Below are 20,518 nucleotides of genomic sequence, written 5' to 3'. Positions count from 1 at the left end.
CTCTTTCATGAAAAGCAAAATTGGAAACTTTTGAGCACAATAGCCAGGTTAGCACATTCTACTCACGCTATTTTAAATCTGTTGAAACTGCATTCAATCAGCCTGTAAGGAATGTTAAGGAATCTATGGGTGTGGTGGTGAGCATTACACTAGATTCAAATTTATGGATCCAAGCACATCGTTATGTGCTATTCAATTGTGAAGAAATCGCCCCATTTCGTGAGTAAGTAATATGTCATTGCGTATCCTTTCATAGCATTCAAGTACAATACTCTAACTTAACAGTAACACGTTTGCCTACATAGTGAAATTCTGCGACACGCTAATTTCCCTTTTAAGTACAATACTCTACCTTAACAGTAACACACTAATTTCCTTTTTCATGCAACCGATGATGTTATTGAAAGCAGCACATAGAGAAATTCTGCAACTGCTTTAAGAATTATGTAAGTAAAGAATAAATATAAAACTTTATTGTCTATAATAGGTGATGTCAATGTTTATATATAAAACTTGGTTGTAATACTTTAGATAGCATACTTATAAAAAATGTCATTGTCTACAATAGGTAATGTTAATGGATGCATTTGAGAAAAAGAAACTCTCTAATAAAGTTATATGGCTTGCTTGATATCCAAATAATGAAGCAAAACAGTTCAAGCGTTATGTTATAAATGGTTTGAAGTTTCGCACCAAAGACTCTAAGGCAACTAGAAAAACTCAAAACAGTGGAGTTTGTGTTGTTACTGAAGGTGGTGCTGCTTATTATGGTGTACTAATCGATATTATTGAGTTGAACTACTTTGACAAGTATCAATATGTACTATTCAAATGTCAATGGATTGACGTTATTAGTGGAAGCGGATGTAAAAAAGATGAGTTTCGATTTCCCCTTGTCAAATTAATACACACGGGTGATCAATTGATTGATGAGCCTCATGTATTAGCATCTCAAGTTTTACAAGTATTTTATGTGGAAGATGTGAGACATAAAGATTGGGCGGGTGGTCAAAATAAAACTTAAGGAAGTGTTTGATGTTGGTATTAATGCTTCACATAATAATGATGATGATGAAGTGGGTACCTATCTTGAGAATGTCCCTTATAATATAACTACTGATAATCCATGTGATGTTGCAAAAGACAGCCATGCTTGGGCTCAAATTAAGAAGAATGAATCATTTATGATATACTGTTGATCAATGAGGATGAATTGTTTGAACAATACTTTATCGATGATGAAGAGTTTAGCGATGATGTTTATGAGTCTAATGATGATAACTCCAATGATGATGAGTCTAGTGGTGATGAGTGTAGTTAATATTTTTGTTATCACTCATTATATTTTGCCTTAATGATTAGAGTTTCAAAACCTTTTTCTGGTTAGTTTTTCTTCCTCAAAATTATATCTCAATGTTTGTGTGTTTTTTCTTAAAGAATTCATTATGTTCTAATACAATTATTTGAGATTTGGCTATGTTAAGATTGGACTAATTTTTTGTATTGTTGGTGCATGTCAACTATTACATGATTGGCTTACATGGTTTGCTTCTCCCTTGGTTGCTTCCATGGTTTGCTTCTCTCACTAGGTCCTATCGGACTCGACAAGGTATTACACTTTTTTAATATCCCAAAATGCTTAACCAAATGTACCATTTATAGTAAGTGTCTGCATGCTCGCTCGGGTGCATACTTTTTTTTAATATTCATTTATAATGTAAGGAATTTTAAAATTTGCAATTATTTTTGTAAGGTATTGAATGACCAATATGCTTAGTTTTGTCCATGTGATTTGAAATTAAGCATACTGCTTTTTCTCTAAGCTATGACTTTGCTCATATGTGAATGCACGATGGGTTGGAATGACATTTGTAATAAATGTCAGTGAAGATTAAAGAGTATTTTTTGTTTTTTTGTCTACTTGTGCGTTTTTTAAGTTCAGAAGGTTACCAAACTGGTAAAGACAATGTAATTGAATAATAGAAATATAGTTAAGATGTTCAATTGCATGTTAATGTTATTGAATCATGGATATTAATTGATAGAGAGGCATTGGGGACATACCCTTTTTTTCCTATTGATTGCAAAGGTTTTGATATAGTTAAAATACTTAACTGTGTGTCAATGTTATTACTATGTTTTCAATTTTAATTGATAGAGGTGTTCGTAACTTGCCTTTTTTTTTCCCTATTCATTACTAAGCTTTTATTTGGACTATGTAGTTCTGCCAAAGGGTATAATTTTGATTTGCTTTCTAGTTGATGGTTTCAAATGCTCGTTGATGATATTGGAGATGTGACAATTACTAATGACGGTGTTACAATACTAAAGATGTTAGAAGTTGAGCACCCTGTTGTGAAGGTGGATAAATAGTCTCATCTTGTTCATACTTTGTTTTATAGCTGCGGAGTTGCTATAATTTTTTTATGGCTTTTTGTGTACAAAGAACTACATTTGAACAACCGCATTTTTGGGAAGTTTTAAAGGATTTGTTTAAATACTTTGGAACTTTGATGATGGTTATAGACAATGTTATGTATTTGATAATATATTTCTATGTTAATATAATGTTAGTTTGGAGACATTTGTGGTGTTATCTAGTTACATTTATGGTATTGTCTTAGTGGAGCTAAAATTATTACAGGTTATTTGTAATAGATATGTGGTTTCAGAACCCAGGAGAAAAAAAAAATTAACCTATAGCGGCGAGCAAAAACAGCCGCTGAAGGACTAAAATTATGATATAATTGAAGACCTATAGTGACGTTTATAGCCCACCACTAAAGCTTCAAACATATAGCGGCAAGCATATCTGTCACTAAAAGGTGCATATGGTTTGTTGTTTAATAAGCCCTATAGCGACGCTTATTGCCTGCCACTAAAGGTTGTCACCTATAACGGCGCGCATATCCCGTCGTTAAAAGGTCACTTGACCCGAATGGTAACCTCATATGGTGGTAGTTTTCAGCCTGCTACAATAGACCAAAACTACCGCTAAATGACATATCTATTGTGGCGCTATTTGTTACCGTCACAATAGATTTGTAGCGGCACCACAACAGTGGCAGGAAGAACCACTGCAATAGCACCTGCCTCTAAAGGTCAAATGTACCTTTAGGGTAGTTTTGGCCCGCCGCAATAGTACAAATTTCTAATAGTGAACATTAAGTATAATTATGCAAGTATTACTGAAAGATAACCTCAAAGGGCTTGTATTAAGCTCCTCGGGTTTAATCTAAGATAGTGATTACAAGTATTTCTTCCTCCCAAAAATTCCCCCCATTCCCTAGAGATTCTTGTGCTTTATACAGTCAGCTAAGGTGCATTTGAGCCCTACATATGGAGGGCATGGTTCATTTCTCTTGATACTTATCCCATTAGGACCTTACTAAAAGGCTTCCACATTAGACTATAAGCTATGATGACACTATTCAGGAGTCATGTCTTCATTAATGCGACTAGCTAAGTAGGTGCAGAGCATTGAATGTGGAGGTGATAGATGTTTTATCTATCTTCTTTCCTTCCTAGCTTGATGACAAATTTTCCTTCTCATCCTCGGTTTATGCTCGATGGCCTATATCATGGGTCTCAGCCTCTCGAGAGTGCATAGGTATCCTCGAGGTCCTCAGGCGTTGTGGTTTCCCTGTACCTACAAAGGATTGTCCATATTTTCCCAAGGATGTGCTGTTAGTGTTTTTCGAGGTCCGTACACACGATGCTATCCTCAGCCCATTTGTCCATATTCTTGGATTCTCGTCCCCCCACAACTAATAAGGGTTTCATTAATACTTTTACAAATAAAGATACATTCTTATTGGTTTCTAGTTGGGGCCTTTTTAGTTTTTACATTTGGGGCCTAGGACAATTCCTTCACTTGTTTACTACGTAGAAGATAAAATGGAACGCGCACCTGCAAATAAAACAAAACGTAATTAAAATTCACTAAATCACTAGTGAACTTTAGGGTTTCCTTTTTCTTTTGCTTCAGTTGGAAATGTGAAAGGACCATAAAACCCAATATCCCTTTTTATTTTAAGGAAAAATATGTGCACAAAACTGAAATTGTGATTTGAAGTAATAATTTAATTTTAGCTACTAAAAAGGAAAGTGTACAACAAACATTACCTTTATTTTAATGTGAAATAGAGTTGTATAGATAAAAGCCATTTAGACTTGGCCAAGACTGGCCCTATCTAATAAAGAATAAGTCTCGGCCAAACCCATTTTAAAAAAATAATCCACTACATAAATACGTGATGGTCAGCACCATCCACCCCCCCCCAAACCAAACATAACACTCTTCTCTCAAGTTGCATCGCGCTTCATATTCACGATTAACCTCTCCTGCAACCGATAACCACAACCACCCGCACTGCAACCCATACCTGAAACCAATCGAAACCCACTAGATCGAAACTCCATCAATGATTCATAAACTACCGTCGACGGCTCACAAGATCAGCCATGCACTGCCACCGGAAAACCCACCGCTAAGAGGGAGGAGAGAGAGAGAGAGAGAGAGATGAGTAGAAAATAAATAAAAGTTTTAGAATATTTATTTATACCCTCTCATTTTTAGAACAACATTGCAGCTCCATGCCAAATTTTCTGAGATTTCAAACATCTGGTGTAGCTGAATTTTTTGTGTTTCGTGTCCTAAATGCTACTTGAAGCTGGTGCTCTAATATAGAAAATTTGAAACCTCATTTTAACCTACTTAGTAACCTACAACCCAATTCCGAAGCCCATCTCTATATTCTCTTTGAAAACCCACATCAGAATTGGGCCTAACTATGCCCCACCCTAATACCCCAAGACCCAAAAAACAGAGTCAGTCAGTCCGAACCCCTTCGAACCTTATTTTTGGTCGAACTCAGCAAAAGCATCAAAGCTCTCGAACAGGGAAACGCACGGTAATGAAGTTCACAGACTCCCCAGTAATCGAGCTCCCAGTGCGCAACTCCCTCATTTCTCTCCAACAAGACAATGGGTCGATGCACGTGGGCACTTCCGTGTGGCCCTGTTCCCTCGTCCTTGTCAAATTCATCGACCGCTGGGCCCCGCCAACCCCAAACCCTATCGACCCAAACCCTTACTCCCAACTCCTCGATTTTCGTAACAAGCGTGGAATCGAGCTCGGCGCAGGTTGCGGTGCCGGAGGCATGGGGTTCTACCTCCTCGGACTCACCGACCTCGTGCTCACCGATATAGCCCCAGTCATGCCCGCACTCAAGCACAACCTTAAACGCAACAAACCTGTCCTATCCAAAACCTTAAAGCACTCGATCCTGTATTGGAACAACCTCGACCAAATCAACTCGCTTAAACCTCCTTTCCACTACGTTATTGCTGCTGATGTCGTTTACATCGAGGAGACCGTGGGCCCACTCGTGTCCACCATGGACGCTTTAATGGCTGACGACGGTGTCGTTTTGCTTGGATACCAGTTGAGGGACCCTGAGGCGGATAAATTGTTCTGGGAATTGTGTGACAAAACGTTTGACATCGAGAAAGTTCCGCATGAGGATTTGCACCCTGATTACGCGTATGAGGAGACCAGTGTTTATGTTTTCAGAAAGAAGAAGAAGAAGGAAGAGTCGTAGATTCGTTGCCTTGTTCGGTATATTTTGTCAAATTCTTGGGCTTTGCTTCCAATTCCCTGTTTTGATTTGTTTTTTATGTTATAACTGTGAACGGATTGATATATTTAAGCTTTTTGATTGGTCAGTTCAGTGCTTGAATTCAATCAAAATGTGGGTTTTTTTGGTTCACTTGGTTTGAGATTTAAAAGAATCTCATTGAATGTGTGTAATCGCAATTTGATTGCGGAAATCTCCTAGAAATTTCAGTTAGAGGGGGCAGAGTGAATGAAATAGCTGCCACTATTAAAGTAAATTCCAAAGCTTTTTTGCTTGAGCTCAATCTGATTACAAGTGAAATTATCTAAAACATTCTTAAAATGTATGCTCCACGTCAAGTTATTGTACCTGTATCAAAGTCCATTGTTTTCTATTGATAGTCCGTGAATTCATGTGTTTCTGTTTAATTATTATTGTTATTTCTATCAACACACGCAAGATTGTCAAATAAATAAACTCTTTGCCGTCTCACATGCTGAAGGATAATGTTAAACTAGCTTGGAATGTCATGTTCTTATAACTTATCAGTTGTTACTCTTTAAGTAAAGACTAAAGAGACACTAACAAATTAAACTTGAATCGAAGTAATCATGGCTTATCGAAGTTTGTGATTATGACTCTATAAAATAATTTATAAATTTAGATAGTACATTTCAAATGGAATGGTTTGGTCCAATGTTGAATTACGGTTTATAAATTAGAAATAGAAGCAGTTTGGCACATCAGTGATTATTCTTACCTGAATGAACAACCATGACATCCGGACCTCATTGACATAGTTTGGAAGATTGTGGAAGACAAAGGAGAAGTAGAACTCTTCTTTGTTATAGCATGAACTATTTGGCATGCGAGAAACCAAAGGACTCTGCCCAGGAGAACAAGAAAAGCCACCAAAAACAGATTGTAGCACGTGCATCAAAAGACCAGAACATAAGAAAACAGAGGTGGAAGTAAAATGGACTCCCATGGGTCCAGGGATGTACAAAATAAATTTCAATGGGCTGAAGTTTGAAGATCAGAGAGCATCTGGTATTGGGGTTGTGATGCAGGATGAAATAGGCTTTGTCATTGCAGCTTTGTCCAAGAAACTGCGAGGTTTAAGGGGAACAGATGAGATTGAAGCATTAAAGATCAGAGAGCATCTGGCATTGTGATACAGGATGAAACAGGCTTTGTCATCACAGCTTTGTCCAAGAAACTGCAAGATTTAAGGGGAACAGATGAGATTGAAGCGTTAGTGGTGGAAACAGCAGTCCAATTAACATGGGAGGTAGGCCTTCAAACAGCTGAATTGGAAGAGGACTCAATGACAGTGATAAAGAGCAATTCAAAAGGAACATCCAGATGAGTCTGCAATAGGCCACCTGATAGATGGGTTGAAATTGATGTTTTAGAGGTTTAGAAGAATAAAGATATGGCATGTGGTCTGGGGAGGTAACAGTAGCAGACTTGTTAGCTTGTCATGCCAGAAGCGTGAAGAACACTCTTGATACCATTATGCAGCTGAGCAGGTGAATGTTGATGTACAAATAAATTCAATCAATTCAGTAGTGAATGCAGAATTTATACTTTAAAAAAAAAAAAGGTTGGTGTTTTATGGTATATGGTCTCCCCACTTTGTAGATATTGAACCTTAAGAATTGTCAATTATCTACCATTGCCCAACCCTGCTCCCTGCAATTGTTATTTTGAATGATAGAATGTGTTTTGCTTAAATACAGAGTCCTTAGGAAAATGCTACTACCAATTGTACTTCAAAATTGTACAAACTGATATGATAATAAATGTGATTAATGTTACATCAAATAAATAAATTTTTTAAATTCTTTTTTTGTTTTGCATTTAAGAGTTGACATACAAATTTATGTAGTGAAATTCATAATATTGCTAATATCACTTTGGTAGATAAACATATGTAAGGCTAAACATGTTGAATTTGAGACAGTTCATATTATGATCGTATTTGTGTCAGTGAATTAAAATTGGTCAAAAAGCAGCTGTTGTCTTCAGCTGGTGTAATTCCTTTGTCTTGCCTGGATTATAATGGAAGTAATGTTTTTGTTTTCCCAACTCAACTTGTACCTCAACTTGGTGAGAGTTTGGGGTCAGGGGAGAGGCTTTGTTTAGATTATGAAATTGATTTAACTTTCTAATGTCTCTGTACAAGTGATGCAGTATGAAGAAATTGATTGCTAATGCTAACTGGGTTATAGTTTTAGAATTTAGACCTACAACTACAAGTGATACTGCCAAAGACGCAAAAATCACTTTTATATTTTTGTTTAGTACTTAAGAAACAAAATATCATCAACCAAAAGCAATTGTTGGAAGAACATTCTCATTCTCACTATTTTTCATGCTTTCTAGAGTAGCATATTTATTTCCTCTTCACGGAGTGAAGAATCCAAATAAAAAACAGTGTATATGCCTGCTCACTATTGGATATAGACACTTAATTTTTATCTCACACCTTTAAATTATGCTTTTGTTTTTACTCATAAAAAAAGCTTTTGTTTTACTTTATAATCATATGAGCTGGAGAACTGCTGCATTGCTTGGGTTCAATTCAACGCTCTGCCTTTTACAAATGGAATTCACTTCAAAAAAAAATGCTACGGGAAATTGCAACCCCCATACATGTCTATTTTAGCTCAACAAGTTTAAAACCAGAACAACAAAAAAACTGAACTGGCTTGTAATGGCAAAGTGAACCATGTTTTGTAACGCACATAACCAAATCAAACTGAAAGTGAAACTAACCATGAAAGTGTTGGCTGCTTGGCAAAACTCTCTCTCAGAATCTTCTCCAAGACTAGTAGTTCAACTTCACTCTCTTCAATTGCCTGAGAAGGAAACCATGTCTATTGTCAAAATCCTCTCACAGCTGCCCGTGAAATCACTCATCAGATTCAGGTGTGTTTCCAGGACCTGGTTCTCTTTATTTTCCTGCCATGACTGCATCACATTGCACCATAGTTGTGCTCTCTCCAATGCCCAAAACCCACCCTACCTACTTTTTCGTCATTATGATCAGAAAATAGGGAAAGATTGCTTCACTCTGCTCTCTTCCGATAACCCATTCCCTCCCAATCTCAAGGGAGAGTATTTCACATGCCCATCAGATTTCATAGAAATGCATTGCCCATACAAGAGCTACATAAAGCGACTCTTCATAGTTGGTTCATCCAACGGTGATTCTCCAGTTACTGAGGATGACATTGCTCCACTTCTATGAAACCCTTCTATTCGTAAAGCCATATTTCCTTCCGACCCCTGAATTCCCATTTTCCTATATGCCTATGCAGTATTATGGGTTTGGCTGTGACCCCACAACTGATGATTACATATTAGTGAGAGTTCTGTATCTTGAAGAAGAAGGTGATGATCTCAAAAATGATCAACTTATGGTTCAGATTTATACACTTGGCACTGGCACGTGGCGCAATATTACCAACCCTGCCCTGGTTCTGTCTGCTTTTCCTTATCGGTGTTTGTGAACGGGGCAGTGCACTGGATTGCGTCCGTTGAAGGTGACTATATTATCCATGTAATCTTATCATTCGATATAAGGGATAATACTTTTCATGAGATGGCTTTGCCTGCGAGTTTGGATGATGTGAATAAGCTAAACATTAAAGTTGCTGTACATAATGGGTCAATTGCGCTTTTTAAGTCCGCATTGACATGTTGCTCGGTGTGGGTGATGAAAGAGTATGGTGTAGCTGAATCTTGGACTAAGCTATATGATATTGATGTTGGGGTAACAATATGGCAGGTGGTAGGTTTTACAAAGATTGGTGAGGTTCTAGTGATCAATACTATCAATGGTGAGTTGCTGTCTTACAATCCCAGTAGCCCACAGACACATATATGACATCCCCGCCCAATTAGCGCCATTTTATTTGGATACATATATGGAGAGCCTTGGTCTACTGAATGTCGAAGATTGTGCTTCAGCAAGGCAGGCGAACGAATTGAATTTGTCTAGTGCTAGTAAGGGCAAACGTAAAATATGTTAGTTTGGCTGTGTTATATTAGCACTAACACAATTAATTGAGTTTTCCATAAGTTTCTGTTTTTTGTTTTGGGATATGTTTCCTTAACTGAGGACTCGTGTGAGAATCAACAAAAAAATCTTGAAGAATTTGATGCAGTGATCTGTTAGCTAATAAGAAGAATTTGATTCACTGTCTGATGCTGAGACCTTTTACTTGCAAGTGTTGTTCACAATGTTGTTTATTTTTAATTGTTAATCTTTTAGCTTCCCATCGTCTCTTAGATATTTGAGGCAATTTATCTGCCTGTGGGATTTCATAAACTGAAATTTGTTTATCGTCCAATCGTATTTATATTGTTTCCCATCTGCCTGACCATGCTTGCATACACACTCATGCTCCTATGGCTATGATAATCCCCCCATCTTGAACGGATAGTATCTGTACGGCACTAGTATACCCAAGCCTATTTGGGCCTCAAGTTGCCATAATGTCCAAGCCCATATGGGCCTTATATGCCAACCCAACATTTTGTCTATTTCACCCTTTGAGGGTTTACATTAGCACATGCTACACAATGTCACCTGGACCGCGCTTAACGAACCACCCCCCGATCATTGAGGCAATTGCCCGGGTGCTGTCTACTGGCCACCTAGTAACATTTAAGGGCGTACCGTTGCCAAGCAATTCTACTGAAGTGGGAACCAGTTCCAAAGCCACTCCCACCTAAACACCCACTTATGATTAACAACATTGGACCTCCAGTTGCACTAGTTTTGAAAGCAATCATCACCTTTCCACTCACGCTTGGCTATAAATATGAAAAACAAAGGAAGGAAAATGGTTGGTAAAAGGGAGGTAATGAAAACAGTTTATACTTAAGAGTAAGAGAGTGACTAAGAAAGGGAAAGGGGATATACAGAAGCTTGAGAGATATAGTTGGGTCTCTTGGCTAGGATCATCCAAAGTAGGAAAACCAAAGTCCACATTACAAATATATTATGAGCCCAAGAGTGAGCTGGCCCTTTAAGCCTGTTCTGGGTGCGCACATTATTCATTTGGAATAAATGGAGTGTTTTAATGCATTTTTGAATTACCGTCTATAATTAGAAATTGAAGCTGGTGCATATTTAACTTTTAAATTCATCTACCATTTCCTATCCACTTCTCCCTACAGCTATTAATTTGAAGGATGAATATCTTCTAATGAGGATAGAACTAATATTGGAACTATTTTAGAAAACCTCATATTAAGGGAAAATTTTTGAACGTACAACAGTTCATACTATGATTGTGTCATCCTATTGGAATTATTTTAAAAGCAGATGCTCTCTCTAGTTGGTGAATCTCCTGGTCTTTTTTCTTGCCTTGTTCTCTTCAGCTCAACTTGGGTCAGAGTTTGGGGTCAAGTTAGAAGCACTGAATAACATATCAAACTGATTGAACTTTTGATGGTGAACAATAGACTAGGGGATTGCTGAATCAAGAAACTGACCAAGTGGGACCTTGAGACCTAGTTTGTCATGATGGATGTGAACCACTGTAACTGGCTAAGTTTTCAAATTTAGCCCTACAAATGGGGCCACCAAGCTCACCAGAGCATGCATCGTCTCAACTCTCAAGTCCAATCTCAAATTAATGAAGTACATCCTTACTTACGGTTCTATGAATTTTTTTTAGGGTAGTCGCTAAAAAATTTAAATTATACAAAATTTAATAAAAAAATAATTTGAATATATCAACGTCACAAAAAAAAAAAAAAAACACACACACACACAAATAGACAATTTTTTGTAATAACAAAGAGAATAAGAAAATAAAATAGATAATAAAATAAAATACAAATTGAAATGTGATATGAGAATAATAAAGTGACCACAATAATTTCATAACAAATCTTATCAACAAGTTGTTAGCCTGTTATTGGTGGGTAAAATGTCAATATTGATCCCGAATTAGAATTAGTAACAGCTTACTACATAAGATTTATTGTGAAATTATTGTAGAATGTTGTGGATGTAACATTCTTATTATTTAAACTCAAATTCTTATTGATTCTCAAGTAAAAGTGTTCAAAAATTTTTATTAGGGTGTCAAAATAAGTTAATTAGTATATAATATATATTTTTTAAGATATATATACACTTTTTTCAAGTCAGTGGTCACTGAACATATTAATTTAAAATAATTATTTATATAAAAATTTTGCATGTATAATTTTTTTTTTTTTTTTTTTTTGACAATTGAGGGTGGTCCTCACATACAATAAGCCCCAGTGCTTACAGAGCTAATGGATTCGGAATGTGTGAAGGATAAAGAATTTGAAATTCTAGGTAGAAATCTTTTTTAAAACCCAGCCAGATGCTTGAGCATCCACATTGGTGGAGCCATAATTTTAGCTATTTGGCTCTACCAAAAGTTACTTTATTATTTTACCTCTCATTTTACAAAACATCTAAATATAGTGTTTTATTTATTTTCAACAAATAAATAACAAAAACAACACAATAAAATATTATATCTACTACAATAAACAATTCATTTATTATTATTTTTTTCTATATTCTTCACTATTTCAAGCACTCACGACACCACACCACCACCACCAGTGTGAAACTCCTATGGAAGAAGAACCAAAAAGCTAGCAACCCACCCTAAATCAGCTGCAACACAAACAAAACACAACCCAAATCACCCACAACTCCCAAACAACCAAACACAGACCCACCACACCCATGGCCAGGAAAATAAGAATAGAGAGAGAGGGGGATTGAATCAAGTAGCAACTCAAGCGAAGGCAGCATGGCTAAGAGCAAGGATTTTCTAGATGGGTTGGCGAGGTTGCTAGGGTAGGAGATCGCGATTGGTGATTGGCAATAGGCAAGGGTGGGTTGAGTGAGTTGGTGTGAGGTTGGTCGAGATGGGCAGCGAGTAGCTGGATGAGCAGAAACTCTGATGGCTGGCTAGGAGAAAAAATGGAGGAATGAGGAGAGAAGAGGCAGGATGAACTGAAAAGAAAAAAAAAAAAAAAAAAAAAAAAAAAAAAAAAAAAAAAAAAAAAAAGAAGAAAGGAAATGAAGAAAATATAAGTAGTGTGAACACTATTCTAAAGTAGTGTAAAACATATATTGTTTAGAACTCCTCCCTCCCCTCCCCCCCCCCCCCCAATTATAAAACACGGCTTAATTGTTTTTACTCTAATTATCTAATGTGAAAAAGAGTAAATAGATAGCAATAACCGGAACTACTCTTTAAGCCATAACCAAAGCAAGCAGCACAAATATAAAGTTAAGAAAGTAAGGGAAGAAACATGCAAAACAAGATAACACTTGATGTGTTATCAAAGAGGAAATCGAAGAACTGCGAAAAACCTTCTCGACCTCTCAAGCAAATATCCACTAGTGAATAAGTTGAGTACAAGGATACCAAAAAAAAAAAAAACCTCCAACCTAATCTACCAAAATACTTGAGCCCTCCAAGCTCTCATACAACGGACTTCTCGGAGTCTTTCTCACTAGCTTCCTAGATCTTCAATATCACCCGATTGCATCCACAAGCCTACAGCTTATTTAGCAAATCTCCAATACTCCCAAGCTCCAAATCACTCTCTAACTTTGAATAGGTGTGGTTGTTTTGGATAAAATCTCCTCTCAAGTATAACAATGGAGAGAGGAAGGAGAAGACTACAAGATTTCTCTCTTAAGGATGTGTAGCTCTCTCTAACAAGGTGGGTGGTTGTAAAACTTCTCTTATTTTCTATTGAATAGCTCCTTACAATTTTGTGGGTAATTGGATTATATAGTAGGGTAAAGAAGAGGAAATGTCACACTTAAAATTCAGCTAGTTGTGTATCGTCGGGTCATCTCGCAGGTTGGCCAAGTCCTAGTGACTCGCGAAATGCACACTATGTTGAACTTCCTCTGTGCTCCTACGTGGCCTTTCGAGTGCATCCTAGCCAGTCTGAGCAGTCGAGATCAATGTCTTGAACAATCTTCACCAACTTAGAACTAAACCCATTACAATTAAATCCCACAAAATAAAGGAAATAAATTAATACAATTACAACACTTTTTCATAGAATAAAACCACATAAATTTATGTGAAAAACCATAACTTAACAACTAAATAAAATACCTTCTTTTTTTTTCTTTTCTTTTTTTAACCTTTGAGCTACATACACAGACACAAATCTTTTGGCTATAGCTCCACCATTGAGCCCCATTTTTTGTATTGGTGGTGTAAAAATAGCAATATAGCTTTTAGCACCACCAATACTAATGCTTATGTGTCTATTTTACAAAGTTGACAATCTATTAGGGGTGGGAAATGTCAAAATAGCTTAACCCAAAATGGATGCCGGTATAATTGGTACCAAGATAAACCGAAACCGAATGGAATTAACAATTTTTGTTCTTTTGTGCTGTGCAACACAAGTGTTAGTTTTTACAACTCTTTGCATAAATTACACCAACCTTCCTTTATGTTTAGCAAATAATATTCCCCAAAATATTTTAAAATGACACTTCCTCTTGAGTTTCTAAAATGCAACACATAAGTCCATATTGGCTTTCTTAATAGAATATTTCCTTTAAAAGAGAGAGAGAGAGAAGATAGAAAAAAAATTCCATCAAACTATGAACGAAATGACACTTTTTTCTTTGAGGATATAAAAAAGATATACATGATATACAAATGAATATGATTTTTTTAGTAAAAAAATTGAATACTTTTATAAATATTTTGCTAGTGAGTAACGTGGAAGTGGCATGGAAGATTTATTTAGAACCTAATTCTTTTTTTTTTTTTTTATAAATGTGGATGTATTTATACAGGAAATATTTGTATCGAGTACCATAAATGTATCTTTTTCTCATATGAATGGTAGGTCCCACAAAAATTCATGGTGGGACCCACATTCATGTGAAAAAAGAGTATGTATTTATAGTACTCTAGAGTATCTAAAATTTTCATTTATACAAATTTTTGAGAGTTTTTGATAAATCTTAAGAAAGATTGGTTTAATTTGCCTCAATTTTTTTTTTTTTCATAATTCTTAACTTAAATTGTTGTGATGTAAATTACTGGGAAAATATTCAGTGAAACCGATAACTATATCTTCTCTCACATAAATGTGGATACTATATGTGTGACTCATATGTAAGTGGTATATATGATTCTACATGTCACAAAAAAACTCAAAAAATGGTCCCAAGTGAATGAGACTCATCTATTGTGAATCATGGTAAAGATTGGGTTCAGTCTCTTGCCTTGAACCCTAAAATTATGATACTTGTCCATAATTTTGGGAGGTCATTTGATAAATCTTTAGAAAGATTGGTGAATTCACCTCAAATTTTTCACAATTTTACTTGATTTTGTTGTTATGTAACTAATGGGGCAATTATTTTGTGAAACCATTGACCTATACATTCTTTTCACATAAATGTGGATACTATATGCTGACCCATATGCGGTGGTATATGATGTTTCTACAACATGCACAAAATACACACACAAAATGAATTCCAAAGTGATGAGATTATCTATTGTGAATTCTCCACTAGTGAGCAGAAACTTGTAAAGATTGGGTCTAGTACTCCTGTGCATGAGCAAATCAAAATTATGACACTTGTTTACTTTTGACCATGTGTCATGATCTTAAAGCTTTATCAGAAAAGTACTAAACCAAAATCAAGTCTTAAAAATACTATATATTTTTTCCTTTAAACATATTCAATGAATCTCATTCTTCCTAATACATAGAAATCACATAATGGAGTCAAGTCATGGTGGCATGCCCTGATGTGCGTTGGCGATGGTATACCTATGGCCTTACAAAAAGGGGAAATTATTACACATGCTAGCCTTTTTTTTTTTTTCTTTTCCTAAAAAAAATTAAAAAATTCCATGAATAATTTCACCAAGTGAGGCCCATTCGCAATGCTCCATTTTCATGTCATGCGTGGCAACAAGGCCTGGTGGCCCATTCACAACAAGCAAAAACTACCCCATTTTTCCCTCCTCTTCTCAGTGACTTTACTTTGAGGGAAACAGAACCAAATCCCTCCATCTCCAAAAACTACTGGTCCGACGCCGACGCCACCACTTTCTTCAATTGCTAGAGAAAGAAAACAATGTCAGACTATATACCAACGGAGGTTGTCGTGGATATCCTCTCACGTCTGCCTGTGAAAACACTCATCAGATTCAGGTGCGTTTCAAAGACCTGGTTCTCTCTAATTTCCACCCATGACTTCATCACAATGCACCTCAATCGAACACTCTCAAACACCAAAGACCCACCTTACCTTCTCTTTCGTCATTTCAATGAGGAAACAGAGAAAGAGAACTTCGCTTTCCTCTCTTACGAGGACCCATTTCCTGATGACCATTTTTCCAATTCCAAACACCCGAATTTCGTCAACCCAAAACCCTATTGGCAAGATTATGAGTTTTTTGATTACCCATCAGATTTCATTGAATTGCATTGCCCATATAAGAGTTCTAATGAATTCTGGTTCATAGTTGGTATATCTAATGGCCTAGTTTGTATGGTGGATGATACTCCCAGTAACACTCCCTATGACATTGTTCCAATTCTCTGGAACCCTTCTATTCATAAATCTGTATTCCTTCCGAGTCCTGGTGTTAGGCTCCCATCTTCCTATGAGCCTATGGAGTATCTTGGGTTTGGATATGACCCCATAACTGACGATTACAAAGTGGTGAGACTTGTGTATCTTCATGGTTGGGATGAACGATCTTTTCAGGGAGAAGAACCGTCTGTGGTTCAGATTTATTCGCTTCGTACCAATGCGTGGCGCACTATTCCCGGCCCTGGTCATCGATATATCATTAAAGAGCAGTCCTTATCTGTGTTTGTGAATGGTTCGGTCCACTGGCTCGCCCATGTTGGAAATGTGGATACTGATTCCGAGGATGATTACTCTGATGATGATCCACCCTGCAATGTGATCTTCACATTCAATATTAGGGATGAAGTTTTTTGCAAAATGGATGTACCAAAGTATTATGAAGATACTTTTGATTTGAACATGATGGTTGCGTTGGTTGGTGACAAGCTTGGGCTTGTCCCTGGTAACTTTAATTTATGGTCTTCAAAAGCATGTTACTCGGTGTGGGTGATGAAAGAGTATGGATTAGCAGAATCTTGGACTAAACTATATAATATCCGTATTGGCCCAGATTTAGAGAATGTGGTAGGTTTTGCAAAGAATGAAGTTATAGTGAACAAGTATGGAACATTGCTGTCTTACAATCCCAGAAAACGAGAAAGATCAGATCCTGGCATTGAGGCCCTATCAACATCGTTTTATATGGATACTTATATGGAGAGCCTTGTTCTACTGAATGTGGAAGATGATGCTTTGAGAAAGCAGGCAAAGTCATCGACTGCTAGCAAGGGCATAAGGGCAAAGGTGAAAAGGAAGAGAAAGGCAAGATAAGCTATGCTAGTTTCTCTTTATTGTATTAGCACTAACACAAAATCTTTTTTTACACAAGTTTCTGCTTCCAGTCTTGGGCAATGCTTCTGTGTTAATAAGCTTATGTGACATAAAACTCAAATGGAATACTAATTAGAATATTTGTTTCTTAGTAATCGGATCATTATGCATCTTGTATTCTAAATAAATTTATAAAGGGCCCAGCAATATATTCATCTTCATTTTTTAGACTTGTTCACTATTGTTAATATTGGCATTCTATAGTCTCTCACATGAGTTTTCTGTCTCTACAGGTTGGGGTCAGTTTTAAGCAAGCAGGAAAAGGTAAGCTATTAACAAACAAGTGCTGTAATTATTCTAAATAGTTGGTTATTTCTTTCCTTATTATTGACAGATTTGTTATCTTTTTATTTATTTTTGTTCCTCCTTACTATTGGAGATGGGGCGAGGTGAGTCCACTCTTGTTCTGTTTTCACTCTCGAAGCATTTGCGTTGAGTTGTTGACATTTCCCTCAAACTTAGACTTAAAAGAGTAATGTGACTTGTCTCTGAATATTATGCTAAATGTTTGTGATATTAAATCTGATTACCTCTTGAGTTTATCATGGTTGGGGTCATTCTATGTTTTGAAAAGTAGCTAAAAAAAAAAGCTTCCTATATGCTCGAGCATCTGTTTTTAAGGTTACTGCTTCACTGGTTTCTGTGAATGACCGCATCAAATTTTCCTTTTTGAATTCTTTAGAGTGTACTTAATTCTACAGTGGTTCTTTAATACACTACCTGTGTACTTGAGTCACTTTTCTTTTTTTTCTTTTTCTTTTTTTTGTATAGTTAAACAAAAAAAGGGTAATAAACTCCTAGTTTATAGAATGTTTTGATGTCTGTTTGTTGGTCAAATCAAACGCGTTATGTTCTTTAAGTGAGGAAAGCTGCACTTGAGAATGACAAGAAGTTAAATGGTTTTGGAACTCTGAAGAAAGTTAAAAAGGGGTAGTTGTGTTCAATTTGTTGCTAAGTAAATAAAAATGCAAAAAAAAAAAAAAAAAAAAAAAAAAAAAAGAAGGAAAAAAAAGGATTATAAAATGAAAAACTTCCACTATGTTACACACATATACTGTGAAGGTGATCATCACTACCTTCTGGGCCTTATGGATACACAGGAACCAAGTCATTTTTGAAGGCAAAAACAAATGCTTATGAAACAAAACATTTGATTTACAGGTTCTGCAGGACTTATGCAAAAGCTCATGCTAAAACCAAGGAAATCAAGGAAAAGAGAAGGTTCAGCAACACGTACAAATACGTTGCAGACTGGAGAATCCTCATCAAAGCAGATGAAGAAAGTAAAAAACAAAACCAAAGAAGTGGCATAGCCTTTGAAGCCACATCTAGGGAGACGTTTTTGTAGGCTATTATAGCACCAAACCCTCAAATTTTCCAAGTGGCCATATGGGTAGCTGTCGGGGGAGTAGAACTAAAGGAAATGGAGATGGGTTCTACAAGATTTTGTTATATTAGTAAGGCAAGCGGAGCTGGAACAAGTCTGGAAACAGAGTTGGCAGCCACTACGGAAAACATTGGCCCCAGTAGAAGGCATCAGGAAAACACAGCAGCAAGGTCTCCAAATCACTCTGTGAGGAGTACCGACAACAATCCTCACAGAAACCACTGGCCTAGCAAAATTAGCTCTCAAACACTCTATACATGACCTACAGACAAGCAATTGGTTTTGCTCTGTTGTGTTGTGATTTGCACTGTTATTTTCTAGCTCTACATATTTATTCTATCTTGTAGTCCTGAACTTTTGTAATCTTCATTTTTCAATTATTTTAAATGATGCAATTTAAAGTCCATTTGTTACCATATGACAACACCATTTTGAGTATAGACAAAACTTAGATACAATTCTTTAAATGTGATACATTAAGTTCCCAATTCAATTGAAACACATGTTGAACAAACCAATGAAACACAAAAAAAGTATTCTTTTACAAAGACAATTAAATTAAATTTAAATTTGGAAAAAAATTTGATAAGTAAAGAAAAAATATGTTTGAATTTAATTGAAAAACTTGATAAATTGCACTGAGGAAACTATATTTAAGTTTTATCCTTTGAGTAATGTGACAGTGACATGTCCTCCTCCCTCATCTTCACTAGGCATGCATGCACTCACACACCTCATAGCCTATGTGATGTAGGACAACCTAGGCTTCCCACCTAGATTAGTCCTACCGAAGAACCTTAGGCCTCCAACTTAAGGTGTTTGGAATTACCACCAAACAAATCAATGAAAATAATCTCAATAATAATAATAATAATAATAATAATAATAATAATAATCTGTAACGTACAAAAGAAACCATCTGGAGCTTTATATACAACTTTCAGGAATCACAAAGATAAAGATAAACTCTCCTAAACAATCTTAAATGCTAATATGATAATCCTAACAATCTCAAATACTAATCCAATACTAAAGATAAACTCAAATAAAGATAACATAAATGATAAAGATAATCTCCATAGATGTGCTACCATGTGGTGTCCACACCAACTCCCCTAGGGTGGGAGAAACTCGACCCCATCAAGTAAAGCTCATAAGAATCAAGTGACATCAGAATAAACTCCATCAAGCCACAAGCTCACTGGGTCAGCATGGCGCCTCTATCGACGCTCATATGTGCGAGTGATAGGAGGTAGAGATGAAGTGGTAGCAAGCGTATCCAAGTAAGCCTCCAAAAGAGCGGGATCAAGCTGCTGCAACTCCTCTCTGGTGATCCATGTACAATCAAAGTCAGGTCGTCCTTGCCAGCGAACCAAGAAGCGCTGAACTGTTCCATTTCTAGTGAAAAGAGACTACTCATCCAAAATAACATCAATAATATCTTTATGTGCCTTTTGGAAACAAGATGGTGTAGGGCTAGGGACATGGTTAGTCAAAGAAGGAGAGGGTGAATCATCAAAAGGGTCATATGGAATAAGTGCTGGACCTTTAAAGCAATTAAATCAACAATATTAAAAGTAGAACTAATACCATAATCTTAAGGTATATCAATCACATAAGCATTAGGTCCAAGTTTCTTTAATACCTTGAATGGGCCAACACTGCGAGCCTGCAGTTTCTTAACTGTTCCTGAAGGATACCGTTCAGGCCTGATACAAATCATAACATAATCTCCTACATCAAAGTCTAAATGACGTCGATGTTAATCAGCCTGAGTCTTATACTTAAGATTACTAGCATGAATTCATTTGTTGATCTCTTTATGCAGCTCATGCATGTGATTAGCAAACTCTTCTGTAGACACAGAAACCCTATCATGTGAGGACATTGGGAGAAGGTCTAAAGGTCTTCTAGGTGTATAACCATGAACAACTTCAAATGGGCTCATACCTATGAACCTATTGACTGAGT

At 36.4% G+C, this 20,518-nt stretch overlaps 2 protein-coding genes across 2 annotated transcripts; both read left to right on the top strand.

Moving 5' to 3' along the window:
• Positions 1 to 4,293: 4,293 nt before the first annotated feature.
• On the top strand, positions 4,294 to 6,037 carry LOC112011812 (uncharacterized). Its single transcript, XM_024044149.2, has one exon. The coding sequence runs from the start codon at positions 4,794 to 4,796 to the stop codon at positions 5,601 to 5,603; it is 810 nt and encodes a 269-aa protein (XP_023899917.1). The 5' UTR covers positions 4,294 to 4,793; the 3' UTR covers positions 5,604 to 6,037.
• Positions 6,038 to 15,629: 9,592 nt separating this feature from the next.
• Positions 15,630 to 18,963, top strand: LOC112008591 (F-box/kelch-repeat protein At3g06240). Its single transcript, XM_024040925.2, has 3 exons — positions 15,630 to 17,091; positions 17,394 to 17,424; positions 18,322 to 18,963. The coding sequence occupies exons 1-3, from the start codon at positions 15,769 to 15,771 to the stop codon at positions 18,471 to 18,473; spliced, it is 1,506 nt and encodes a 501-aa protein (XP_023896693.2). The 5' UTR covers positions 15,630 to 15,768; the 3' UTR covers positions 18,474 to 18,963.
• Positions 18,964 to 20,518: the final 1,555 nt, after the last annotated feature.

This window comes from Quercus suber, unplaced genomic scaffold (assembly GCF_002906115.3).
Source record: "Quercus suber isolate HL8 unplaced genomic scaffold, Cork oak 2.0 scaffold_466, whole genome shotgun sequence".
Lineage (NCBI taxonomy): Eukaryota > Viridiplantae > Streptophyta > Magnoliopsida > Fagales > Fagaceae > Quercus > Quercus suber.
Note: the sequence above shows the minus strand (reverse complement) of the source record. Positions and strands in the feature narration are given on the sequence as shown.

Bases quoted from the DNA above. Each gene is read 5' to 3' on its own strand.
- LOC112011812 (XM_024044149.2), top strand. From the start codon at position 4,794: ATGCCCCACCCTAATACCCCAAGACCCAAAAAACAGAGTCAGTCAGTC.
- LOC112008591 (XM_024040925.2), top strand. From the start codon at position 15,769: ATGTCAGACTATATACCAACGGAGGTTGTCGTGGATATCCTCTCACGT. The intron at 17,092-17,393 runs GCAAGATAAGCT...CTGTCTCTACAG, and splicing joins AGGTGAAAAGGAAGAGAAAG to GTTGGGGTCAGTTTTAAGCA. The intron at 17,425-18,321 runs GTAAGCTATTAA...TTTGATTTACAG, and splicing joins TTTTAAGCAAGCAGGAAAAG to GTTCTGCAGGACTTATGCAA.